Below are 21,944 nucleotides of genomic sequence, written 5' to 3' on the forward strand. Positions count from 1 at the left end.
GCCTTTAATGTGGTCTCGGCGTGGCAGGGTGGGAGCTAGTGGAGCCGGGTATCGAGGTCTCCTGTTAAGGCCCTAATCATAAGCAAGGAAGGGCAGGGGCAGCCTGTTGCCGCAGCTCACGGTAGGTCTCTGAGCTATGATTACAGGGTGTGTGCAGGCCACGGGGGGCTGATCACAGGGATGCGTTGGCAAGAGTCAGTGTGTGGATGCATGTGTATGTGGGCGCTGGACTCTGACCATAGGGCGTGTATACGCTTGGCAGAGAAAATTGCTGGGACTGCAATGCTAAAAAAAACAACCACAGGGGGAAGATGCAGGGCTAAGAAGTACAAAACGAGAGACGCAGAGAGACTGAGAGAGAACAGAAATAGGGAGTGACAGGGATGCTAAATGGCAGGATTGTATAACAAAGAGACAGAGGAGTGGAGGGAAAGAGGAACCAACAACAAGGACTAAAAAAAAGGAGACAGCCAGACGGAGGCAGCAGGGTTAGCATTTCAAAGTCAGAGCTGCCTCAACTGAAAGCTTTTGTATTTCAGCATCGCGACATCCTACCTTTCTATATACCTGTCTAAACCACTACTGTAAAATCCTTAACTGCAACTCCAACTGTCAAGTTGTTGGCTTCGTCTTAGACCCACGAATCAATAGATTTCTCTGCTGTTAAACAGCTGCACCGCAAGACAAAGACACACAGGAAGAGAGGAGCCAGAGGCGGGGATTAAAAATGGGTTAAAATTGTGTTTAGAGGAAGCCAGAGGTGCTCTGTGCTGGTGTGTGTGTGAGACACTGTCAGACGAATTACTGTAGTATGACAGAAAACATCAATGGGCGAACAACAGCTGGCTGCTGCCACATCGATTTCAATACACAGCTGAAACATAATACACACATGAAGGGAAACAGATGCACGCAGAGAAGGCCTCCAAAGTTGTTAAAGATGTTGACTTAAGCTACTTAAGTTCAACTGCTCTGACATTAGAGGATGAAGAGGAAGAGGGGGGAGAGAAGAGGGAAGGCAGAGGGAGAAATTAAGAGAGTAAAGAAGCATGGAGGAGGAGGAGGAGGAGGAGGAGGAGGAGGAGGAAAAAACGGGTGGATGAAAGCATGTGTGCTCTCTATCTTGCCCCTATTTTTTCTCTCTTCTTCATCTTTATTTTTGTTCTCTGACTCTTTCATTCAGCCCATCCTTATCTCTTTCTGACCCCAGTCTTTCTCTCTGTCAGGCAGACCATGACTATGCCAAAATATGATTTGACTCTTTAATCTACATAATCCATTGGGCCAAAGAATATTTTCCTTTACCAATTAAAGAACAAACAATGGGCGTGTATCTCACACATGACCGCACATGGTAGCTGCTTTAGAATGTGACAATAAATGTTAGAGATGAAATCAATGAGAGAGAAAATGGGAGGAGAGTAATAACGGGCAGAGTAATCATATGGCTATTCGTATTTAAACTTGTGCAGACACGATGGCAGAAAAACAAATCCTTAGAAGAAAACGACAAATCAAAACACAACCAAGCTCCCCCTTCAACTCCCATAATTTCTCCCTTTTGTTCTTTATCTTTCTTTCCATTTTTCTGCCTCTTTCTGCCGTCTCCTCTTTGTTGTGCGTACAATGGGAGGGATCAAAAGTTGCTAAGGCAACAAACAGGGAAAGACCTTAAAAAAAGAAATGCTGTCATCCTTATAGAGACAGTGAAATCCAGACATTCTTCAGTAGAAAGGAGAGAAAAGGGGAAATGGAGGGAAGTGGAGAAAGAGAGGATGAGGGGGGAGTTGAAAGTGTTTATCTGCCCATTAGCAGGCTGCATGCAGAAGAGAAGAGAAGACATCAGAGAATGCAATGCAACTGCCGCGAGTGAAAACTGTCCTGGAAAGCACAGTAAATACAGTGTGAGTCTACTGTTTAATGTTATACAAAGAAGTAGCCCTTTTGACACTGTGCTGTACTTTCTGTACTGGCTCTGATGTAGACTGTGAAACTGTATTGATGAGTAGGTTTAATGATGGAATTTTTCATGTGATTGAAGTTTAATTCATTTTAATTATTTTTGTTCAATGGAAATAAATAATTAAAAAAGAAACTACTCCATCTCAAAGAAATGAAATGGCGTTCTCATTTTAAACTGAACAAAACAGATAATCTATTACAGGTCTGGGTATCAAAAAGGATTACAAACACACTCATGAATGTCAACCAAACAAAAGTGCAATTGTTTTCACTCCTTACTCATCAAATACTGCCGTTTTGTCAGTGTTTTTTGCGTCACAAAACGACACAACAACACAAAAAGGCACCTTTTGCAGCGGTATAATACGCCACCAAGTGGCATCAGTTTATAACGTTGCCAGGCGGTGCCAGTTTGTTACATCGCCGGCAACAACATAATAGAAAAAGCTGGAAAGTCTGTATAGGGTGGGCAGGAAAGGAGGTGGGTGGATCAAACAAACCCCGGACTTTCACCCTGGAGCCCGCTGTTCGCTTCCTCCTGTGAATGATGTTTTTTTTGTAACCTGTTTTTTTTTAGCAACCTAACCACGTGTTTTTGTTGCACAAGGGAATGAACGTAAAAACAAGGTGTTTAACCTATGTTGTAAGTGCATTTAAAAAAATGACTGTATGTATCTAACAAGCAGAAACTATGCATTTCCTGTGAAAATGGAAGTGTATTTTGAAAAGACACAATGCATGTAACAAGGAGACACACTGTCCTGGAACATCAACGACAGATGTAGGAGAGTATGTGAAAGTCCACAGACAAAGTAGCAATATTTGACACATGGGGATGAGAACACGTTGGCCCCCTTAGTGACTGTAGGTGGGATAAGCTCAGCCAAAAGAAACATGGTGATACTGGTTCCATTTAGCCGGATGCTGCAGTGTGTGTTAGATAGTTTTTAGGTGTCAGGCAAAATGACTTCACAAAGCCGAATGCAAGAACTACAGTATGCAGTAGGATATATTCACAATGGGATGTTAGATGTCATGTACTGTATGTCCAAATAAAATCTTAAAATCTTAATCTCAAGTAAGTATAGCTACATCTGAAGTAATCTAAGTTCGTGTTTAACTGGCTATGAAATCTTTGGGTAAAAGAGAGGTGGTTAAGGTAAGTGTAAGGGTAATGGTAGGGAGACACCTCATTACTTATAAAGTGAATCACATCTTGAATTATTAAATGGATAATTGCTACATTTGACCTCATATTTGTTCACTTGCAGCAGGGTTCAGATGACCAACGCTGGTGGGTTTGTCTTGTACTAGTAGTGGGTGTGTGGTTGTCGGGGCTACTTCATATCCGCTTAAAAATATGTCAGCAACCAACCAATCAGTCCTTTGTTTCCAAATCTTTTTGATGTAATGACAGACATAGGGAGGAAGCAAACCTGGCTGATGTTGGTAATCTGATATTAGGCTAACTCGTCTTGATGTAGCTTAGGTTTTGCTAACTGTAGCTAACTTAAGATGCAGCTATACACAATGTAATGTGTCCATGAAGATTGTGACACAAATGTCACTAGTCATTAAGATTCATCCGTTGGGGACCATGAATGTCTGTACAAAATTTTCATGGCAATCCATCCAGTAACTGTAGAGATATTTCAGTCTGAACCAAAGTGGTGGACTGACTGACGATCAACTGACCACCTGACAGTGCTACACCTCGAACCATACTGCTAGCATTGTTAAAATGCTGCAATCCCAACTGACTAGTTATTTTGGAAATAAAAACACACTAACAAACATCAACAGAACTGCAAGATATATTACCAGAGGCTGTTCTCAACCGTGCTAAAGGGTTTTAAGCTGAATATGTTCTAATACCAACTCTGCTGCATAAATATTCCCAGCAGGCAGCCGTATGCATACTAACCAACCGACTGCATGCTGTGTTGGTGACAAATATCAACCCACTGCTTGATAGTTTTTACATGAGAGACTCATGCGAAGCAGCATGCAAACATGCTTAAAATAACATGTTTCTAGCGTCATATGTGGTTTCTACTGTATGATTGGTTAATTATGCCATTACCCATGATGAACAGCGCTCAGGCAGTACTATTCTGGTGGGTGCTCAGTCACATCTACCATACAACACATGCTTAGACTTTCGACATAATGACATTGAAGAATAGAATCCAAGCTGCTTTCTGAAACCAGTTTAATCTCAATATGGTGATAAACAGTTTATTAAGCAGCGAGCTGATAAGCAAGAAGGGCACAATGTGCAGACGTGCTGATTGTCTAGAGAATGCTAAAGATGCTAAAGTGTGTGTGTACGTGTGTGTGCAGGGGTAAGAGGAAGAGATGATATGACACTCACTAGATGAGCAACAAACATGACTGAGGAAATACAGGGAAGTGCTAACACACACACACACACGTGCAGCTGTAGCAGCAAACACTTACACAGACACAAATGCATCTGTATGTATGTGCACAGAACAACACGCGCTTGAATGCACATGCACTCTAACACACACTAGACGCACACATACAGCGCACAGCTCTTGGGGATTTGGAGTTCAAAGGATGTTTTATTTTGGGAACAGCTTTGGGTTAGTCACCCTACTTGGTGACAGACGGAGAAACAGGTTGCAAATATCAAACACTTTACAAGCACTGTGACACACGCAAACACCCACTCACATGCACACACACACACACACACACACACACTCACACTCACACTCTCACTTTCCTTGCATTTCTTCCGTCTCTCTCTTAATTCCAAGAAGCATCTTGCCAAAGGGAGAATGTGTTGTTTAAAACTTTGAAGCAGACTTCTCTTTCACCAGCAACTAATAAATGATCACAGCTCTTCTGACAGCTTTGTCAAAAACACTAAGAAGTTGTGTTTGGGCTTCATTAAGACATAACGCAACATGGCAGGAAGTTGGGATTACTCTAAAACTCAATATTGTTAAGTGGAAATTCAGCTTGTGCCCTTCAGGCGGTCTTATGATCCCACTGGAAACAACAATAACAGATTCTGTCTCCTTTATGTGATGAGTGGGAGGTTGCCAAATGCATTGTGTTGTGCTGCGATGCATGATGGGATTTCTCCAAATTAACCACTCACTAAAACCCTCACCAGAACAGTGACTGTCCAATCGTAGCTTAGCAACCTTACATGTGCACGGCAGGTCTGTCAAGCTTTGGATTACTCCACACGGTATAATGAGTGCAGGATCAACGAGGCCTTGTGCAAACTTGCCGTGCATGGCCGTGCTCATTGACATGCATGCCCATAAATCACACTCACACACAATAGCTATTCTAGTTCTGCTGCACATGTATTCTCAATGCAATACATTTTTAAACAGTAGAGTAATACAGCATCACCACGCGCATGGTTTCAGCTATGACGTTTTGCTATTATAGTCCAGGCTAGGTGCCAGGATGAAGTGACTTGAGGGCTGTTAAAAATTGCAGGCAATTTTTTATATTCCATAGAAATACATTTAATAATCAGAGCACACACATGAAAATGTAGCACTAGCAGAGCACTAAATATTTTTTGACTTATCAATGATTCTCTTCAAAAATCAGCAGGGGGATGCGCAACAAGGAGGCTGTTTGTGGCTTGTATCTCTCTTTCTATGACTTCCCTGTTGTTTCCCGTCTGTCTGTGAGTTGGTACAATGGGGAGAAGTCTTTCAGTACTACAGACAGCGCAACACATGCACCATTGGTCCTTGCAGACAACAAACAGCGCTGTCCATGGTCCTGAAACAACAGCTGAGTGATAGTCACATGCATTTCGGCTAATAACATTGTTGTTTTTGCTATTTTTCTATGCACAAATACATGGATTTCATTTTAGAAGCATGTTTGGTCAAGAACAGTCATGAAAAAAATTTTTTTTTCAAAAACAAAACTGAAGGATTGCAAGCCAGACATGGAGGTGCGAGGCTCTTTGTGGAAGAGCACTTCCTGTGGGACGGTTCTGCAATAGTGCCATTATTCATTATGAGGGCAGTGTCTCATTTTCCCCTTATTTTATAAAAGCACAAGAGCAAAAGTGTAAGGAATGAATTAATCAGAGTGGTCTTCTGTTCTGACATAAGCTGCATAAGTTAGCATGTCTCGCTAACTAGCTTACTACTCATGCTGGTAAATGAACCTCACTTCCAAAGTTGAGAAGCACATCATTAACTAACTACAATAGTTTGTGGGGTTATAGGTTATGTTAGAAATGGATACCATCAGACTTCGAGCTAACATCAGCGGCTTCCTCCTGCTCTTTATTGACTCTTTAGGGAACCTCATGTTACCTGAGATAGCATTAGGTTCTCCATAAACACTAGACAGCCCTTATACTAAGAGCTTTTTCTCTTGCAATACTAAAAGGGAAATAAACTGTTCGAGACAACAAACAAAACTGTAAGCCAACATGTAGCTTCACCTCAGACTTTTAGCACAATATGTTGTAGCCAGTGAGAGCACATTTAAGACCCCTTATACAGGATTTACCAATGTACTGAGCTATAACATTTTACAACAGCTTAATTAGCTAGATAGCTTTATCCGATACATTTCAGCAAAATCTACAGTTGCTGACTAGGAATACATAAGCCTGTTTTTGCTTATCTGTGTCTGAAGTCAAGAACCCATTGTTTCAAAAATTCCCATAAACCTTGAGGGGTGAATCTGCCACAGTTATCACTGTAAACTGTTTGCAGTGTGCAGAGCGTACAGATTTACAGGCATAGCAAGCATAACAAAAAGGGGGAGGGCTTAGAAAACATTCAATTATTGTAAAATTGTTGTGTGAAAGTATGAAAATTGTATCCTGGAACGTAATTCTTCATAACAAAGTAAAGGTTAAATATAGCTTCATTTGCACGGTGACATGTTGAAAAGTTTATCTAAGCAAAAGTCTTAGAGGTGGTTTGCAATGTAAAGTGAGTGCTTACGCACACACCCAAATACACACATACACACACAGGGCAAAGCAGTAATTGAACAGGCGTCGGCACAGTTTGGCGGCGACACCTGTTTGAAATTTATAATGAGCAACCAGGGGAGAGGACCCCACACACAGTCATGTACACACACAGTTGTCTGTGTCTTGGCTGTGACTCGGTGCTCAGTTGCAGGTCAGAGGTAGGCTAAGAATAAACTGGCCCCACTGAGCGTCTCTCTCTCTCTCTCTCTCTCTCTCTCTCTCTTACACACACACATACACACACACGCTCACATACTGCTGCCTTTGACTTATGCACACACACATGCCCTCTGATTATCAGAAAGAACAAGGCAGAGAGAGAGACGGAAGAGAGAGACTGAGAGACAGCTAGGAGACACTAGCTTACATCCGGCGTAAAAGTGGCTCACAGTGCAGCGCAACTGTCATGCTACCTTCTGACTGATGCATTGTGTCATTTTTATGGCATGTGCCCATGTTGTATAAGTAGCAAAGGCACTTGCACCCATCTGTCGTCAACGGGTGTGTAGGTCTCAAAGTGAGGTGTGGTCAGGTGCATTTCTATTTTGAGGCAGCACAAAGCTATTGCATCATTCACTAACAAAAAACTGCAATATAGAAAATGTGAAACAAATAAATTGATATGAAAATGTTTAGAAAGTAAGACAACTGAAATCTATTTAATTCCATTTAAATACTTGAAGCTGAAAAGGCATTTAATTCTGTACACAGCAATCAACTAAAAATATACATATTAACACATGGCAATTTAATATTAATGTATTTAAGTGTATAGTGGTCTCAGCAGGTTGCAGACCATATAGTCTGACCGCAACTCTAGTCTTCACCAGGTTGAGCAGAATGCTGCATCCAAGTTTGGGCTTGAGTTGTTATGGCAACTGACACTGTTGACCAGAGGTGCAAATAGACAGTACTGGGGCCTCCACCCAGTGTTACAGGAAACATGTAGTCAGCTACATGGGTTAGGGTTGCTATTGTTTGTCTCAGCTGCAAATGTCAGCATGCAGACCACAGAGTCATAGCTGGAACTTGATGTTCTTCTTGCATAGAATAAATATTTATTCCTTTGTGACTCTTCTGCATTGTTGGATTATTGTCTTTTCTGTGTATCAAAGTTTAGCAATGCATTGGTCATTTTGTCCAGCTGGATCTCTCAAAAATTAGCATTGGATCATCATGCATCATGCTAACCAAATTATCAGCTAGCATTAGGCTTGCTCCTCCTCTTTTCTATGGTCACTTCTGGCTCAAAAATCCAAGATGGCGACAGTTAAAAAGCCAATCTTGAGGTCTCAAAACAGTAACCTGATGTCACAGTAGCTACGTCTATTATTTTACTTTAAACACATATTTCATCAACCATCCACCTTGCTGAAGTATAAATGATCAAGAATTCCTAACAGCTCCTGAGAGCATTCAGCTGAAGCCTGGCCTCTGATGAAGGGAAGCAGGAGAAAAGGGAGCAGAGAGCAGTGCTGCTGTCCCATTCCACATTAGGAAATGCTATGGGCATTTATGTACGGCCAACAGCGTGACTTTATTGATTATTTCAGGAGCTTAAAGTCTAGTACTGTTTCCTTTGTCAAGTTTATAACAACAGTTTTTAACATTGTACTCTGATTGGTTGAATTCAAGTTATGCCCAAAATACACCACTGCTTAATATTGGGACTTAATACAACCCCTTTGCCCCTTGTGCCTTATTTTGCACCCAGATTATGAGCTGTTCAACTAGCAAAAGTGGTTGGACACTCCCTGAATGCACTTGCCCTATGCTCTTTAGACCATGCACTTTAGATTGTTCAGGCACTGTTGGTAAACAAGAGAGGGATAAATAAAAGAAACATTCATCATCTAAACAAAGGGTGAATTTATTGATTCCTGCATGTGCATAATGTGAGACCAAATAGTGAATAAATCTAAATTCACTGTGCTTCATGACTTCCCACAGAGTGACACTGAATAAATTCCACTAGAGTGAGAGAACAACATACTGACGATACTGACACACTTACATATTCTTGTCATTCTTTCACTCCCTTCCACCACTACTTCGGTCTGCAGTTCATTATTAAGTCATGAAAGGAAGACATCATTCTTTATCTTCTCCTTCCATCTTGCACAATACATTACTGGCTCATTCCCCTTGTCCCTCTATGCGCATTTAAAGAATGCATATGTAAATACTTTTTCTATGTGGGAATCAATTTTCCCACATTTCTTTGTGTTGCTGCAGTATTGTCTCCAGGATAGCATGTTTTGTTACACGCTCCCTGCCTGGTAAATTCCCACATCTTTCAAACATTTATAATGCAGGCTTTCTGTTTGTAGTCTCTAATTATAGTCTGACATTATTATGACTCCATCAGAGGTTATGTCCTCTGACTTGTCAAAGCTCCTTGAAAGCAAGCAGCAACCTCTGGGACTGAGAAGTGAAGCAAACCAGCAGAGCCAAAGGCTGCAGTTCCTCTGATGGCCACTTGAGGCTGGCTCCAAGAGTGAGTCAGTAATCACAGTCACCTATATGTTAAAATGCCCAACTTTACAGGCAGACATAAACACATTTACAGCCTGGCACTATCCTGGTTTCTGGCTGATACTCCCTCCAGATAATGGATATCCCAGATCAATCAAATTTGACAGAAATAATTATGACTGAAAACACTTAAATTAGTCCAACTGAGAAAATGTTTAAAAAGCTATGAAACTTAAAAATACTTAAACAATAATGAATCCAAAATGTTTAAAAAGTAATGACACAAAAAACTGTTTAAAAAAGAGTAGTTAAAGTAAAAGTGTATAAAAGGTGATTAAATGGATAACTACTTGAAAAAACTCACATAGAAGACAATTCAAAAGCAATTAAACAAAAAATGTATTAAAAGGTTTTGAAGCGGAGAAATGCTTAAAATAACGATATAGAAAATGTGAAACAAATAAATTGATATGAAAATGTTTAGAAAGTAAGACAACTGAAATATATTTAATTCCATTTAAATACTTGAAGCTGAAAAGGCATTTAATTCTGTACACAGCAACTAACTGAAAATATACATATTAACACATGGCAATTTAATATTAATGTATTTAAGTGTATAGTGGTCTCAGCAGGTTGCAGACCATATAGTCTGACCGCAACTCTAGTCTTCGCCAGGTTGAACAGAATGCTGCATCCAAGTTTGGGCTTGAGTTGTTATGGCAACTGACACTGTTAACCAGAGGTGCAAATAGACAGTACTGGGGCCTCCACCCAGTGTTACAGGAAACATGTGGTCAGCTACATGGGTTAGGGTTTCTATTGTTTGTCTCAGCTGCAAATGTCAGCATGCAGACCACAGAGTCATAGCTGGAACTTGATGCTCTTCTTGCAAAGAATAAATATTTATTCCTTTGTGTCTCTTCTGCATTGTTGGATTATTGTCTTCTCTGTGTATCAAAGTTTAGCAATGCATTGGTCATTTTGTCCAGCTGGATCTCTCAACATCCCCCCCAAAAAACAGAAAAAGGTTTTGGTTTTAATAGGTAATTTTCCCCTTTATGACAACTGCACAGGCACTTAATTTTTATATAACTCACCTGTTTCATTTTTATGGGCGGGTGCCGTCTGCTGACAAGTCGCTACCATGGCTCAGACAACATTGTTAAGTGACGTAACCATGGTATAACCCCAGATTGTAGAAGCATATCTATAGCTGTCGCAAATTCAGAGTGTTTTCAGCTCATGAAAGTTAATTTTAATGTTTTGGTCGCCTAAAGGAATCTTGTTCAGTGTTTGGTCAGGGTTGGAATTTAACATCAGCCAAATGCCAGTAAATTATACAAGTGGCTGCTGGATTTGCTTTACTCACCAGCCAAAGAACAACTGTTGGCTGATAGATTTTGGAAATCACCAAAAAAGTTAATATCCAGCCCTGGTTTGGTTGTACTAAAATACTCTAAGTTGAAAGTTCACTTTTTCCAGTAAGTACATTTTGTTTTAATGGTTTCAAGCGTTTTTTCCAACAGCAAAAAGTAGCGTTGTATCATCATGCATCATGCTAACCAAGTTATCAGCTAGCATTAGGCTAGCTCCATCCTCTTTTACAACTATGGTCACTTCTGGCTCAAAAAAATCCAAGATGGCGATGGGTAAAAAGCCCAACTAGAGGCCTCAAAACAGTAACCTGATGTCACAGCTACGTCCATTATTTTATACAGTTTTGAAGCCACATGAATAAATTATGTCTTCGTGACAAGTAAATTGACATGATGTAGCTACGTCTATTATTTTACTTTAAACACATATTTCATCAACCATCCACCTTGCTGATGTATAAATGAGCAAGAATTCCTAACAGCTCCAGAGAGCACTCAACTGAAGCCTGACCTCTGATGGAGGGAAGCAAGAGAAAAGGGAATCACATTATTTTTGTATGAATTAGCGCTCGTACAATTGAGCCGAAGCCCCCTTCTCCTTCTCTATCTTCACTTTTTCCTCCTCATCCTCTTCCTCTCCTCTTGTCAGTTCAGCTCCAATGCCTTTTAGATTTTCCCCAAGAATTTTAAGCAGCACCTGGCTCATGCACCCCATCTTCATCCACCCCCCTCCGCCTCCTTCCTGTGATCCATCCAGTGACTTTTACCAATTTACTTGTTTCCAAAACTTTTCAGAAAGCTCATCCCAACAGACAGGATAAACAAGAGAAGTCACAGATTAATGTGGGGTTGCTAAAATGCAGGAAATAGACAAAAGGGGTAAACAAAACTATTCCGCAGCTCGAAGGAACACATACTGTAGGAGGGACAAGCGAGAACAGAGGGAGGTATGCATGGTGAGTTATGTCTGGGTTGTGATCCAGCTAAATTGCCTTGGCAGTAAGTCCCTTTTCTCTGAGTAAAGGGTTAGACAGAGATGGATGGATGGAGAGTATGAGGAGAGGGGATCAAGTAAGGGAGGGGGATGAGGTGGGGAGAGGGGTAAAAGAAAAGGAGCTGAGACTAAGAGACAGTGGAGCAGCATACGGGTGTCAGGTAGAAGGTGAGGAAGGCAGCAAGGGGAGGAAAAAGGGGAAAGAAAATCTGACAGTGTAAATAAGTAAAGGTGAGAGACAGAAGGGAGGAAGATGCAAATGAAGAGGAGTCGAGGGTGCGCGGGAGTGGGTGAAAAGGGGGGGAGGAGAGACATGAGATGACAGGGAGGTGAGGGTAGAGGAGAAGGTGAAGAAGGGAGAGAACCAGAGAGGAGGAGAGGATGACAAAACTCATCCTGCATGGAAAAAAAAGTCTAAAAATATATCAGACAAAAATATGGGGGATGGGAGAAAGGGGGAGAGATATTTTAAAAAGCCCGACAGAGGCTTCAACAAGAAAGAAAGACAGGGAAAAAAAATGGCTAAACCCAAGGTCAATGAAGAGCATAAATTTAATGAGGCAAAGACAGAAAAGAGAGAAAAGGGGAGATGGAGGGGGGAAAAAAGACACAAACGAGCGCAGGGGATAAAAGCAGGTTTACATTAGTGGGGAATTTTTTGACAAGGGGCTCAAAGGCACAGTGATGAAAAGAGGAGAGAAACACACACAGAGAGGTAGCAGCAAGAAAAGACATGAAATAAATATAAGTGGGGGAGGGATATTATGAGAGAGCACATCCTGTTAGCACAAGTTCTCTCTCTTTTTTCCTTTGGTTTGCCCATTTTCTCAGAAAGCCTTTAAGAAGAGCAAGACTGTAATGCCAGAGCCACTCTGACATTATTACTGCTGACAGAGCACAATCACACTCAATATAAAGAGATATAACAAACAGGCATGATGGGACAATAGCACAAACTATAATGCCCCACTGGAGTAACTATTTAAAAAAGCAGATAAGCAGTTATTTATGTGTAGGTCATTTTGGTACTATTTCAAATAAGCTGATTCCATTGTGTAACCTATTATTTTATAACACATACTTTGTAGTTGTCAGTAATGCATACTGTCTGCTACCTTGGGCCCCATTTATACCTGGTGTTAACATGCATCTTGGGTGATCAGATCACAAATGGAAAGCCCTTAATACAAGTGTAAACGATCACCAAGATGCATTGTGATCTGATCACCACTTGCCAAGGTGGTCTGGGACATATTCGACCATATATCTTTAAAACGTAATGCTAAACGCTAATGCTAGGACTATGTTATCACTGCAGGACATGGTGGTTGTTTTGGTGACAGAGTGCATTTGTATTTTCTTTCTTTTTGTATTCAGATATTCAACCTCTGTAAACAAAAGTTAGTTTGACTGTAAGTCACCTGCTTCATCAGCCTTATGCAGCATCTGTTTTGCATTGGTATCTGTCCATATATTAGTCTTTAATTTGTATTCTAAATGATCAATAATACAGTATAATTAAACTTTACATTGATCATCTTACATGACAATACCTGCTCTGTCAACCATCTTAATTTGCACTACCATCATAAGCATATGTACTGTAGTAACAGCTCTCTGTAGTAGTCCTGGGACTGCACTGCTTTGTGTTTTTATTCTTCTGCTTATATTCTCTATCCCTTTATGAATCTATGTTTTTTATGCATTGTGTAATCGGCTACTGGGTGCCTTAACTTCCCTCCGGATTACTAAAGTATCTGTTTATAACTTGCCGATTTTATGTATGTGTGTTAATGAAGTGTTGCGTGACTGTCCATTGTTTTGCCCTGTGGAAAGAGACATGCTGAATTCTGCTGACGGCGAAATCTCCAGCTGTACCAAAACAACTGCTATCAAGCAGCTGACAAGAGTGTGGGCACATTAACTGTGGGCCATATGATCTTCTAGCGCAAGTGATGTAGGCATTAACAAAACCTGTAGACTTAACTGTCCACTTGTGTTCGTATTACCGAACGCATGTTAGAAGCTGGAAACAACTGGCTCTAAAAGTGGGTGTAGTGTCCTTATCAAAAGGTGAGACTTAGACCTATTTAAACTTACAGTATGATTCTCAGATGCTTCATAAATACAAACCCTGTACTATTAATCCACATCCAGTGGAAGATGATCCTTATACTTATTGTTTACTCTTGACCCACAAAGTTAAAATCTCTTCGGAGTAAAACATACTGCACCCACTGATCTCTATAATCCTCTTGTAGCAACAGAATCTTAACTCCATTGACATCAGCCCTCTATTAAGTTTCTGTACTGATACACCCGCATCAGACTTTAACAGCTACCAGAGGACGTACAGTACAGCTCCCTCTTATCTCTCTCTCCTCTCTCCCTCTAAAGCTCCCTTTCATTGCTCTCTCCACCCTTCCTAACCTCACAGCTCACTAGCTGGCTTTATACGTAGTGATTGCATCATTGATGGTACATCATTTCACACGGACATATGCATGCAAACACATTCTGCCCTCGTGGAGACACTGATATGCAGAAGCTGGCTGTAATCAGCTGCAAAAAATCTCCTTAATTTGTAAATTCTGGTCTGACACACATGCACATTTGTACTCCTATACTTGTGGGGACCCTAACTTATACCATGCATTCCCTAGCTCCAAAAGTCTTGGCCACAACTACTGCACAGTGCATGTCTAACCCCAGCTCTTAACCTTAATTTACATGTAACTTTAATCTTAATCTGAAAGTCAATGTCTTAAAGTTTAAACAGCTCTTTAAGGAAAAAATGTCCTCACTCTCAAGGTCTTAAACTAAAATTGGTTCCTAAAAGGATAGGAGAACAAGAGCATACACACACACACACACACACACACACACACACACGCAAAAACACTCTGCCCTTGTGGTGATGCTCATACATAGCTGGCTGGTATCAGCTGGGAAGCTTCTTGTTCATTTGTTAATTTTGATCTGACACACACACACATATGTTTGTACTCATGAAGCCTTGATCACAGCTACAGTACATGTCTAACCCCAGCCCTTAACCTACAAGTAATTCTAATCTTACCCTGAAAGTCAAAGTCTTACAGCTTAAAGAGATCTTTGAAGACAAAACATGTCCTCATTCTTAAGGTCTCAAAACCAAACATGATCCTTACAAGGACAGAAGAGCAAGAACACACATGCAAACACACTCTGGCCTTGTGGTGACGCTCATATGTAGAAGCTGGCAAGCTTTACGTCATTTGTAAAATTCTGGTCTGACATGTGTTTGTACTCTGTTCTTAATCTGAAAGCCAAAGTCTTGAAACCTAAATAGATCTATGAAGACAAAAAATGTCCTCACTCTTAAGGCCTAAAAGTGAAATTGGTCCTTAAAAGGATAGACAAACAAGAACACACAGGTAGACACACACTCCATCTTCTCAGTCTTCCTCTAAGGGCAAACCACAGATGAACAGCTTTTGAACGGCCTTGCCAACATTTGCCCTCCCTAGACACACACACACACGCACACACACACACACACACACACACATTTGTATTATTATACACTTAAGCCCTAACTACTGTCAAACCTAACCCCAACCCTGACCTAACCTCTAACCTTGTCAATCAAACAGCACATTAAGGACGTGGCAACCAGCAGAAATGTCCTCACTATGCATAAATGTCCTCTCTTCCACTTGGTCCTCATACAGATACAAGTACAACACCAACACACACACACTCTCACACACACACAAACATAAAGTACTTGCTTTATAGGCCCCAGGAGGCGCTGAGGAAACTGCTTTCCCAACTGCTTTATGTATTGGTCAATTTAACACCGGCAACATCAGCATATTAAAAATACATGTGCCCAAGGACACAAGAGCAATTTTGTGTGTGTGTGCGCGCACGTGTGAGAGAGCATTTTAATGCAGAGTAGCCTACCTTGAAGAGTGCCATTACTACGCTGTTATCTGCCTAATAGAGCTGTTTATACTGTGAATGCATGTTTAACACTCAATTAACCTGAACAGCCATTTCTGAATGGGAGTCAATCACACAGAAAGGAAACTGAGAAAGTGGTATGTGTTATTGGGAATCTAAAAATATGTCAGTCACCTTTTAGAGTGGCAAAAACATTTTTTTGATGAATTAAAGGAATATATATTGGGCCATTGGTCAACTTCCCCTTTAAGTGATGAGAACTTCAGCATCTATGTATTTTCAAACCTGTTACTGCTACACTGTGAACAAACGTGGATTGAATAACAATTCCTCACAACATGTCTGCACTTACATGGTCTCATCATTCTGAAACTCCAGCTTGCCAGCTGCCAGTTCATAGTCCTCTCCTGCTTTAGCAGAGGCATCCACAGTTCGGTAGGGGACAGCTACCAGGCCTCGGGCCCCTGAAGTCCTGAGCACCTTCACCTCCATCACACCTACGCTCTCACTCACCCTCTGACTGGCACTCTCAAAGGTAAAGATACCTGGGAAAGAAAGAAAGAAAGAAAGAAAGAAAGAAAGAAAGAAAGAAAGAACTTTATTTCGCAGGGGAGCACCACTAAAAAGACGTGAAAGATGAAAGGTTGATCAACACCTACGCTCTCACTCACTGGTTTGCTCTCCAATGCGTACCGTATATATAGTGAAAGGAATAATAGATTCGCACCCACTCTCTCCAGATAAAAGATAATAAGCATCGGGTAAACGCCCACTCTCCACTCAGCCTCCCTCAGTTTAATTCTCTTTGGATGTTATCAAACTCCTGTAACTGAAAAAGAGGTGACAGTGAGGGGACTGGAACTCTTCGTGATACCTTTTTGATGATGTCCTGGGACTATGCAGCAAAGCAGTAGACCCATGTTGATTTAAAATTAAGGAAAACCAGCTCTTAAAGGGAAATCTAAGCAATTTTTCAGAACAAGACTTCTCCTTGAGCAAGACTTATACGTTGTGAGGGGAGTATACCTTTCTGTTTTGTTTTTTTGTCTTTTCTTCTGTTGTGTCAGGTTCTATATCACCGATAGGCCAGAAAACAGGTTGAAAGCATGGAGGCTAGTGAAAGTATTACAGTGGGTATGTCTTTTTTAATATCTCTTACTTATTCAGTCTCTCACTCAAACTCAGTCGCAGCTAAATTGTTCCATGTTAAATGTTCAAGCGCTGCTTGGACGGAGATGGATGGCATGTTGTGGCTGCCAATCATTACATTGTGCTGGCAAAGGGTCTAAAATGAGGGTGTTGCATTTTCATCATTGCCCATCTCAGCAGATCTGCACTGGAGCAGATAAATACCTGTAACTACTGCAGAGGCAATTGCCTCGGGAGTGAATGCTGATTGTAACCTTTCCCATTTAATACAAAAGCTAGATGTTAGTGGGTGATAGTGGGTTTTTTTGTCCAGTGAGAAACAGGCTTTACACAATAACAAATAGACCAGATGAAGTGAAAGGCAAAGAGAAATGTTTTATGTGTCTGTAGGGATGGTTTCCATAAAGTTGTCAGACACTTAGAATAACAATCTGAGCCTGTCAGTGGCAAAAACAAGCACTTTTAGCGGACATATATCGACGATGCATAATTGCCCCAGGTGGTTACATTGCAGCCTGTTTCACTATCGGCTGCTGCAGCACTATTTCCCAAAACTGAACTAAATAAACTCAGACACAAAAATATGGGAAAATAGGGTACAGTCTGGAAAATACATAGTTTCCCTTAGATGTCTGCTTTTGTCACTTTGTCTGTTTTGCATGTTCTATCTTTTACAGAAAGTGAGGGGAATTTTAATTTTAATTTGGCTTTAACTATAAAATGTACAGTGCAAATGGAAACTCCTGTGACATCATTCAGGGATTCTTCTTACCTGCGTGATCATCATCATAGATGGTCACTGTGGCTGTGTGGTTGTCACCCAGCACGGCTTTGGGGGTGGCGCTGGCATCCAATGGGGCAGTACCAATCTCAGGATAACCAACCACTCGAGGGTTACTGAGGTGGACGTAGAAATACTCATCCTCCTCAAAGATGTCGTCATCAATCACTCCGACTGTGATCTCTGGTAAAAGAATTGTCATTTTAGAATGTTGGTTTTGGTACAGACTAGAGTAGTTCCTGGTACTCCTCTTTATGCAAAATTATTTCAGTCTAAACATTAAAATTTTCTTGAAGCCAGTGGAAAAAGTTGTCTAAGATGCTGAAGATAACCTCTTCTATTTGAGTCTGAGTCTCAGTGATGTGTTTTTTAAAAATATGCCATAAATTATTGCTGCGACTGTTATTTTTACCTTTGAGGGTCTCTCCTGGCTTAAACAGCAGTGTTCCCTCCGCAAACTCATAATCTGAACCTGCGTTTGCCGTACCGTCCTCTGTGCGATAATCCACCTGGGGGAGATAGGAACACAAGGAGATGGGAAGCGGGGTGAGACGAGGGGGAAGAGAGAGAGAGCAAAGAGACGTCAAAAGATGAAACAGAAGTGAACAGATATGAAAAGGGCAGATAAACACAAAGAGAGAGGGAGAGCACAGAGAACAGAGAAGAAGTGAGAGATCGAGGAGGACGGCAAAGAAACGGAGGAGAGGCATTTGGGGAGATGCGAACATAGGGTGAGAGAAAACAAGAAAAACGGCTTCATTAAACTGAGCCCTCTGGTCAGATACAGTCTGATAATAAAGACTTTGAAGATAGTACAACAAAACTTTCCCTGTATCCTCTTCATTCCCTGTGTCCTCTCTTCATCTGCCCCGTTTATTAACCCTCTCCAGCCTATACAGAGGCTTACAAGCTTATCCTCATTGTTTAGAATCAGATAACAGTGATCAGATTGTGTTGCCTGTTATATAAAAATTGAAAAAAAAATTAAGATTTCTTCAAAATAATCTGAGCCTGTCCGTAGGCAAAGCTGAATCAGTGACTCGGTGTTGGTGGTGCTTTTATAATCATTTTCTTGGCTCTGCTGTATTTTTTGCTCTTGATGAAATGTGTGAGTGACACAGCTTTAAACTTATTTTTGAATGCATCCACTATAATAGCTGATATTGCTGGGAGCTACTGTATACTAAGGCAAAATTAATATTTCAGATGTCTGAAATTTGAAAATACAAAATGTAGATATGAATTGTGAATGCAGCAAGCTTATGTACAGAATAAATCTGATAGGAATATGTTTCCTTATTGCATGGATGGTATAGCAGAAACATCATATACTAACTATTCTAGCAAATTTAAAGCTGATATTATTAGCACTTTTATTTTCGGAGTAAACAGCTCTGGGGACTTGTTGAGAGGAAGTGCGCACTGGGGAGCCCCCCTGAGAACTATATAAGATACCCTCAAGGGCTTTTTTTCTGTTTGCATTTGCCTTGCCAAGAAAAATGCTGAAGTGATGTTTTGTAAGCCAGCCACGTCACTTCTGCTTTGACGAGTCAAAATCACGTGGCCTGGACTTGACTGTTGGTCCATGTGTCCATGTTTTCTTACATTTCTTTTGTTACAAGCGTTTGTGTTTTTTCTGTTGTCTATTGTTCACACAACTAGAGCACATTAAAAGTGGTGGTTGCTGATGCTGCATTGGCTGTGTTCCACCGATCAAAGTATACTTACATTTCGGGCTGAGTATCTGTACTGGATACTTTTAAGATATCGACCGATATAACCCAGCACCAAGTAGTATCAAATATTCTCCAGTCAAATGCTATCTGCATTCAATCCTTTTTGCACCATGGGGTCTGATCCCCGACTGTCCCGACTCCCCAACAGATCAGCAAATTTTCTGTTGCTGCTGTTACCAGAGATGCTCTGTCTAGTTAGCACGAGCTAAAAAGGCAGCAGCAGCTAACATACAAGACCTAGCAGTTAAACGGTCCTAACAAACTTACACCAACACCGAAATGACTGGACTTTGTCATTAAACCCTGTTAATAACCATTAGATAACGTTAGCCATGTGATGCTAACAGTTACCCCTATTACTGAGTGTGCGCAGCCAGGCAGACAACTGTTCCCAGCACAGAGCTCACACTCCCACATTAGACGCTACAACCCACATAGTGTGTGGAGCGGTGAGGTCAGAGATGGCAGTTCAGAGAGCAGAGATGCCACCAAAACATTTTAAATTATGGCTATACTACACACCACTCCATTCCCATTATGGGTGTTGAGTTAAGTATTCTATTGGTATCAGTTTCAATTTAAGGGTAGGCCTACTGGTATTGGCACTGGTATCATCATTTTTTAAATGACACCCAGCCCTGCTTACTTCCACATCATTCACTGTACACTTAGGTCATTCATGGTTCCTCCAAAAAAAAGTTAAAGTTCCCTTAAAACTGCATTCTAAGAACTGCTGTTCCTTGTTCTTGTGGTGTGGACACAACAAAAAGGAGGTTTTTAGAATTATGAAAAAGTTCCTGTGAATGTGAAAATTTATGGTCATATTGAAGAACCCATGGAGAATTGTCACCTGACTCTGCTGTTCACTTTAGCTATACAGAACATTTTATCATTCTCTAGCATTCAGCTGATTGTTTCAGTTTTACAGCAGCAACATTAATGCTTTGGTTCAGTCTAATTGCTCTTATCTGTGTTGTTTACAGGTAGCTGTTTTCAACTGAAAAGCTCTAAAAAGCCACTGTACACAGCTCAGCACCAAATGGCAGACAGACAAAGTTGGCAAATAGCTGGTGAACATGGTGGAGCATTTAGCAGCTGGAAAAGACAGAGGTTTTATCTCAGTGTTCAAGTAATTGCATTGCAAAACAAAGTTAAAATGAGTGTAAATATTGGACTAACACACTTCACTTTTTATAGGGTAAAGTGCAGTGTAGATTTCTTTGGATTTTTCCTGTATATTTAAAAGTCTTGCAGATTGCAGTCTGGGATTGTGAATAGCTTCTCTGAGCTTTTGACTGTTTCAGTAAGTGAGCCGTCAAGTACAAGTAGCTTCATTTAGGAATCCTGTTTGGTAAGAATAATAATTTCTTATTCTCTGAAGCGCTGCTCTGACACCATGTCTGAAGAGCCTGTGTGTGGGCTAAATAGACCACTTCACTTAGCAGAATCAGCCTTCAGTAGACAGCGGACTGAGGCCATGCCTTCAGCCTGCCTCTACACACAGCACTGATGTTGCATCATAACTTCATTTGTATACAGGGAGAAGAACAGACGAGACACAGCCTTTCAAAGCCCCCGGTAGTAAAAGCAAGCAGATCAGGTATCATTCCGCTGACACAGACTCCCCGTGGGAGACTTGAAAGAAAATCTCTTATTCGGAGTACGAGGCCAGCGTTAAGCCCCAGATCAATGAGCCTTTGCAGGAGGATGTGTGTTTTCTTTGAGTTACAACCTGGGCTGGAATCTAAAAATCTGGAGAATAAAGTGTTCTGTATGGTGTCTCCAAATTCACCTACTTCTATCCTTTTACTAGCTCTGACCAGAGAAAAGGAAAAAGGATACTCAAAGTCTCTAGAGGTGAGAACATGTTATAAGGAAGATCAAAACCAAGACCAGGAAAACTGCCAAAGATGTGAATGAAAACAGTTCAGAGCTTTGTGTCTGCTTTAGTCTGTCTGGGAGTCTTTGGGCTTCTCTACTTCACATACACACCATTTTATAAACACACTTTGATTCCTGTTCTTCTGAAAAACTCCACGGTCATGCACTAATACCACACACAAACACACCTTGACAGTAACTCCAGGGTCTCCTCCGTGTCTGGCAACGGTCAGTTTTAAGGAGCCACAGTTTTCAAAGCACTGGTACAAAGAGGGTTCAAACTCCATTCTGATGGTGTGAGGGTCATCCTCCTGGGCCTGGGTCTCATGGCTGCTCACCACCTGGAAAACCACACAGGAAAAATGGTCAGGTGCTTTGTATTTTTTTGCTTTTAATAATGAAGATGAGGGAAGACTGTGCGTCTCACCTTGCGAGCCTGGTCGGCGGCGTGCTTCTTCAGGATGTTGCCAGCTCCGATCATCATCCTGGTTGCCTGGATACGGTAAAATGCTCTGCTCTTTTGCTGCTGCATCAGGACCTGATCAACAAAAACAAATCAAGGACAAATCAATAACAAAGTGTTCTATTGTATTCATCATGTTAATCTATACCTTACTGTGCTTTTTCCAGATTAGTC

General features: G+C 41.1%; 1 protein-coding gene across 4 annotated transcripts in view; it reads right to left on the minus strand.

Annotated features, from left to right (window-relative positions):
• The window catches only part of slc8a4b (solute carrier family 8 member 4b), a 124,238-nt gene that overhangs the window by 37,314 nt on the left and 64,980 nt on the right, over nt 1-21,944 (minus strand). For all 4 annotated transcript variants that reach the window (XM_033609316.2, XM_078163771.1, XM_033609317.2 and 1 more), the window contains exons 7-11: nt 21,735-21,845; nt 21,496-21,648; nt 18,103-18,199; nt 17,682-17,873; nt 16,113-16,305 (exon numbers count right to left, since the gene is read on the minus strand). In XM_033609316.2, coding sequence (XP_033465207.2) covers nt 16,113-16,305; nt 17,682-17,873; nt 18,103-18,199; nt 21,496-21,648; nt 21,735-21,845 — 746 coding nt within the window. The remainder of the gene's footprint in view (nt 1-16,112; nt 16,306-17,681; nt 17,874-18,102; nt 18,200-21,495; nt 21,649-21,734; nt 21,846-21,944) is intronic.

The sequence above is a fragment of the Epinephelus lanceolatus genome, chromosome 22 (genome assembly GCF_041903045.1).
Source record: "Epinephelus lanceolatus isolate andai-2023 chromosome 22, ASM4190304v1, whole genome shotgun sequence".
Lineage (NCBI taxonomy): Eukaryota > Metazoa > Chordata > Actinopteri > Perciformes > Serranidae > Epinephelus > Epinephelus lanceolatus.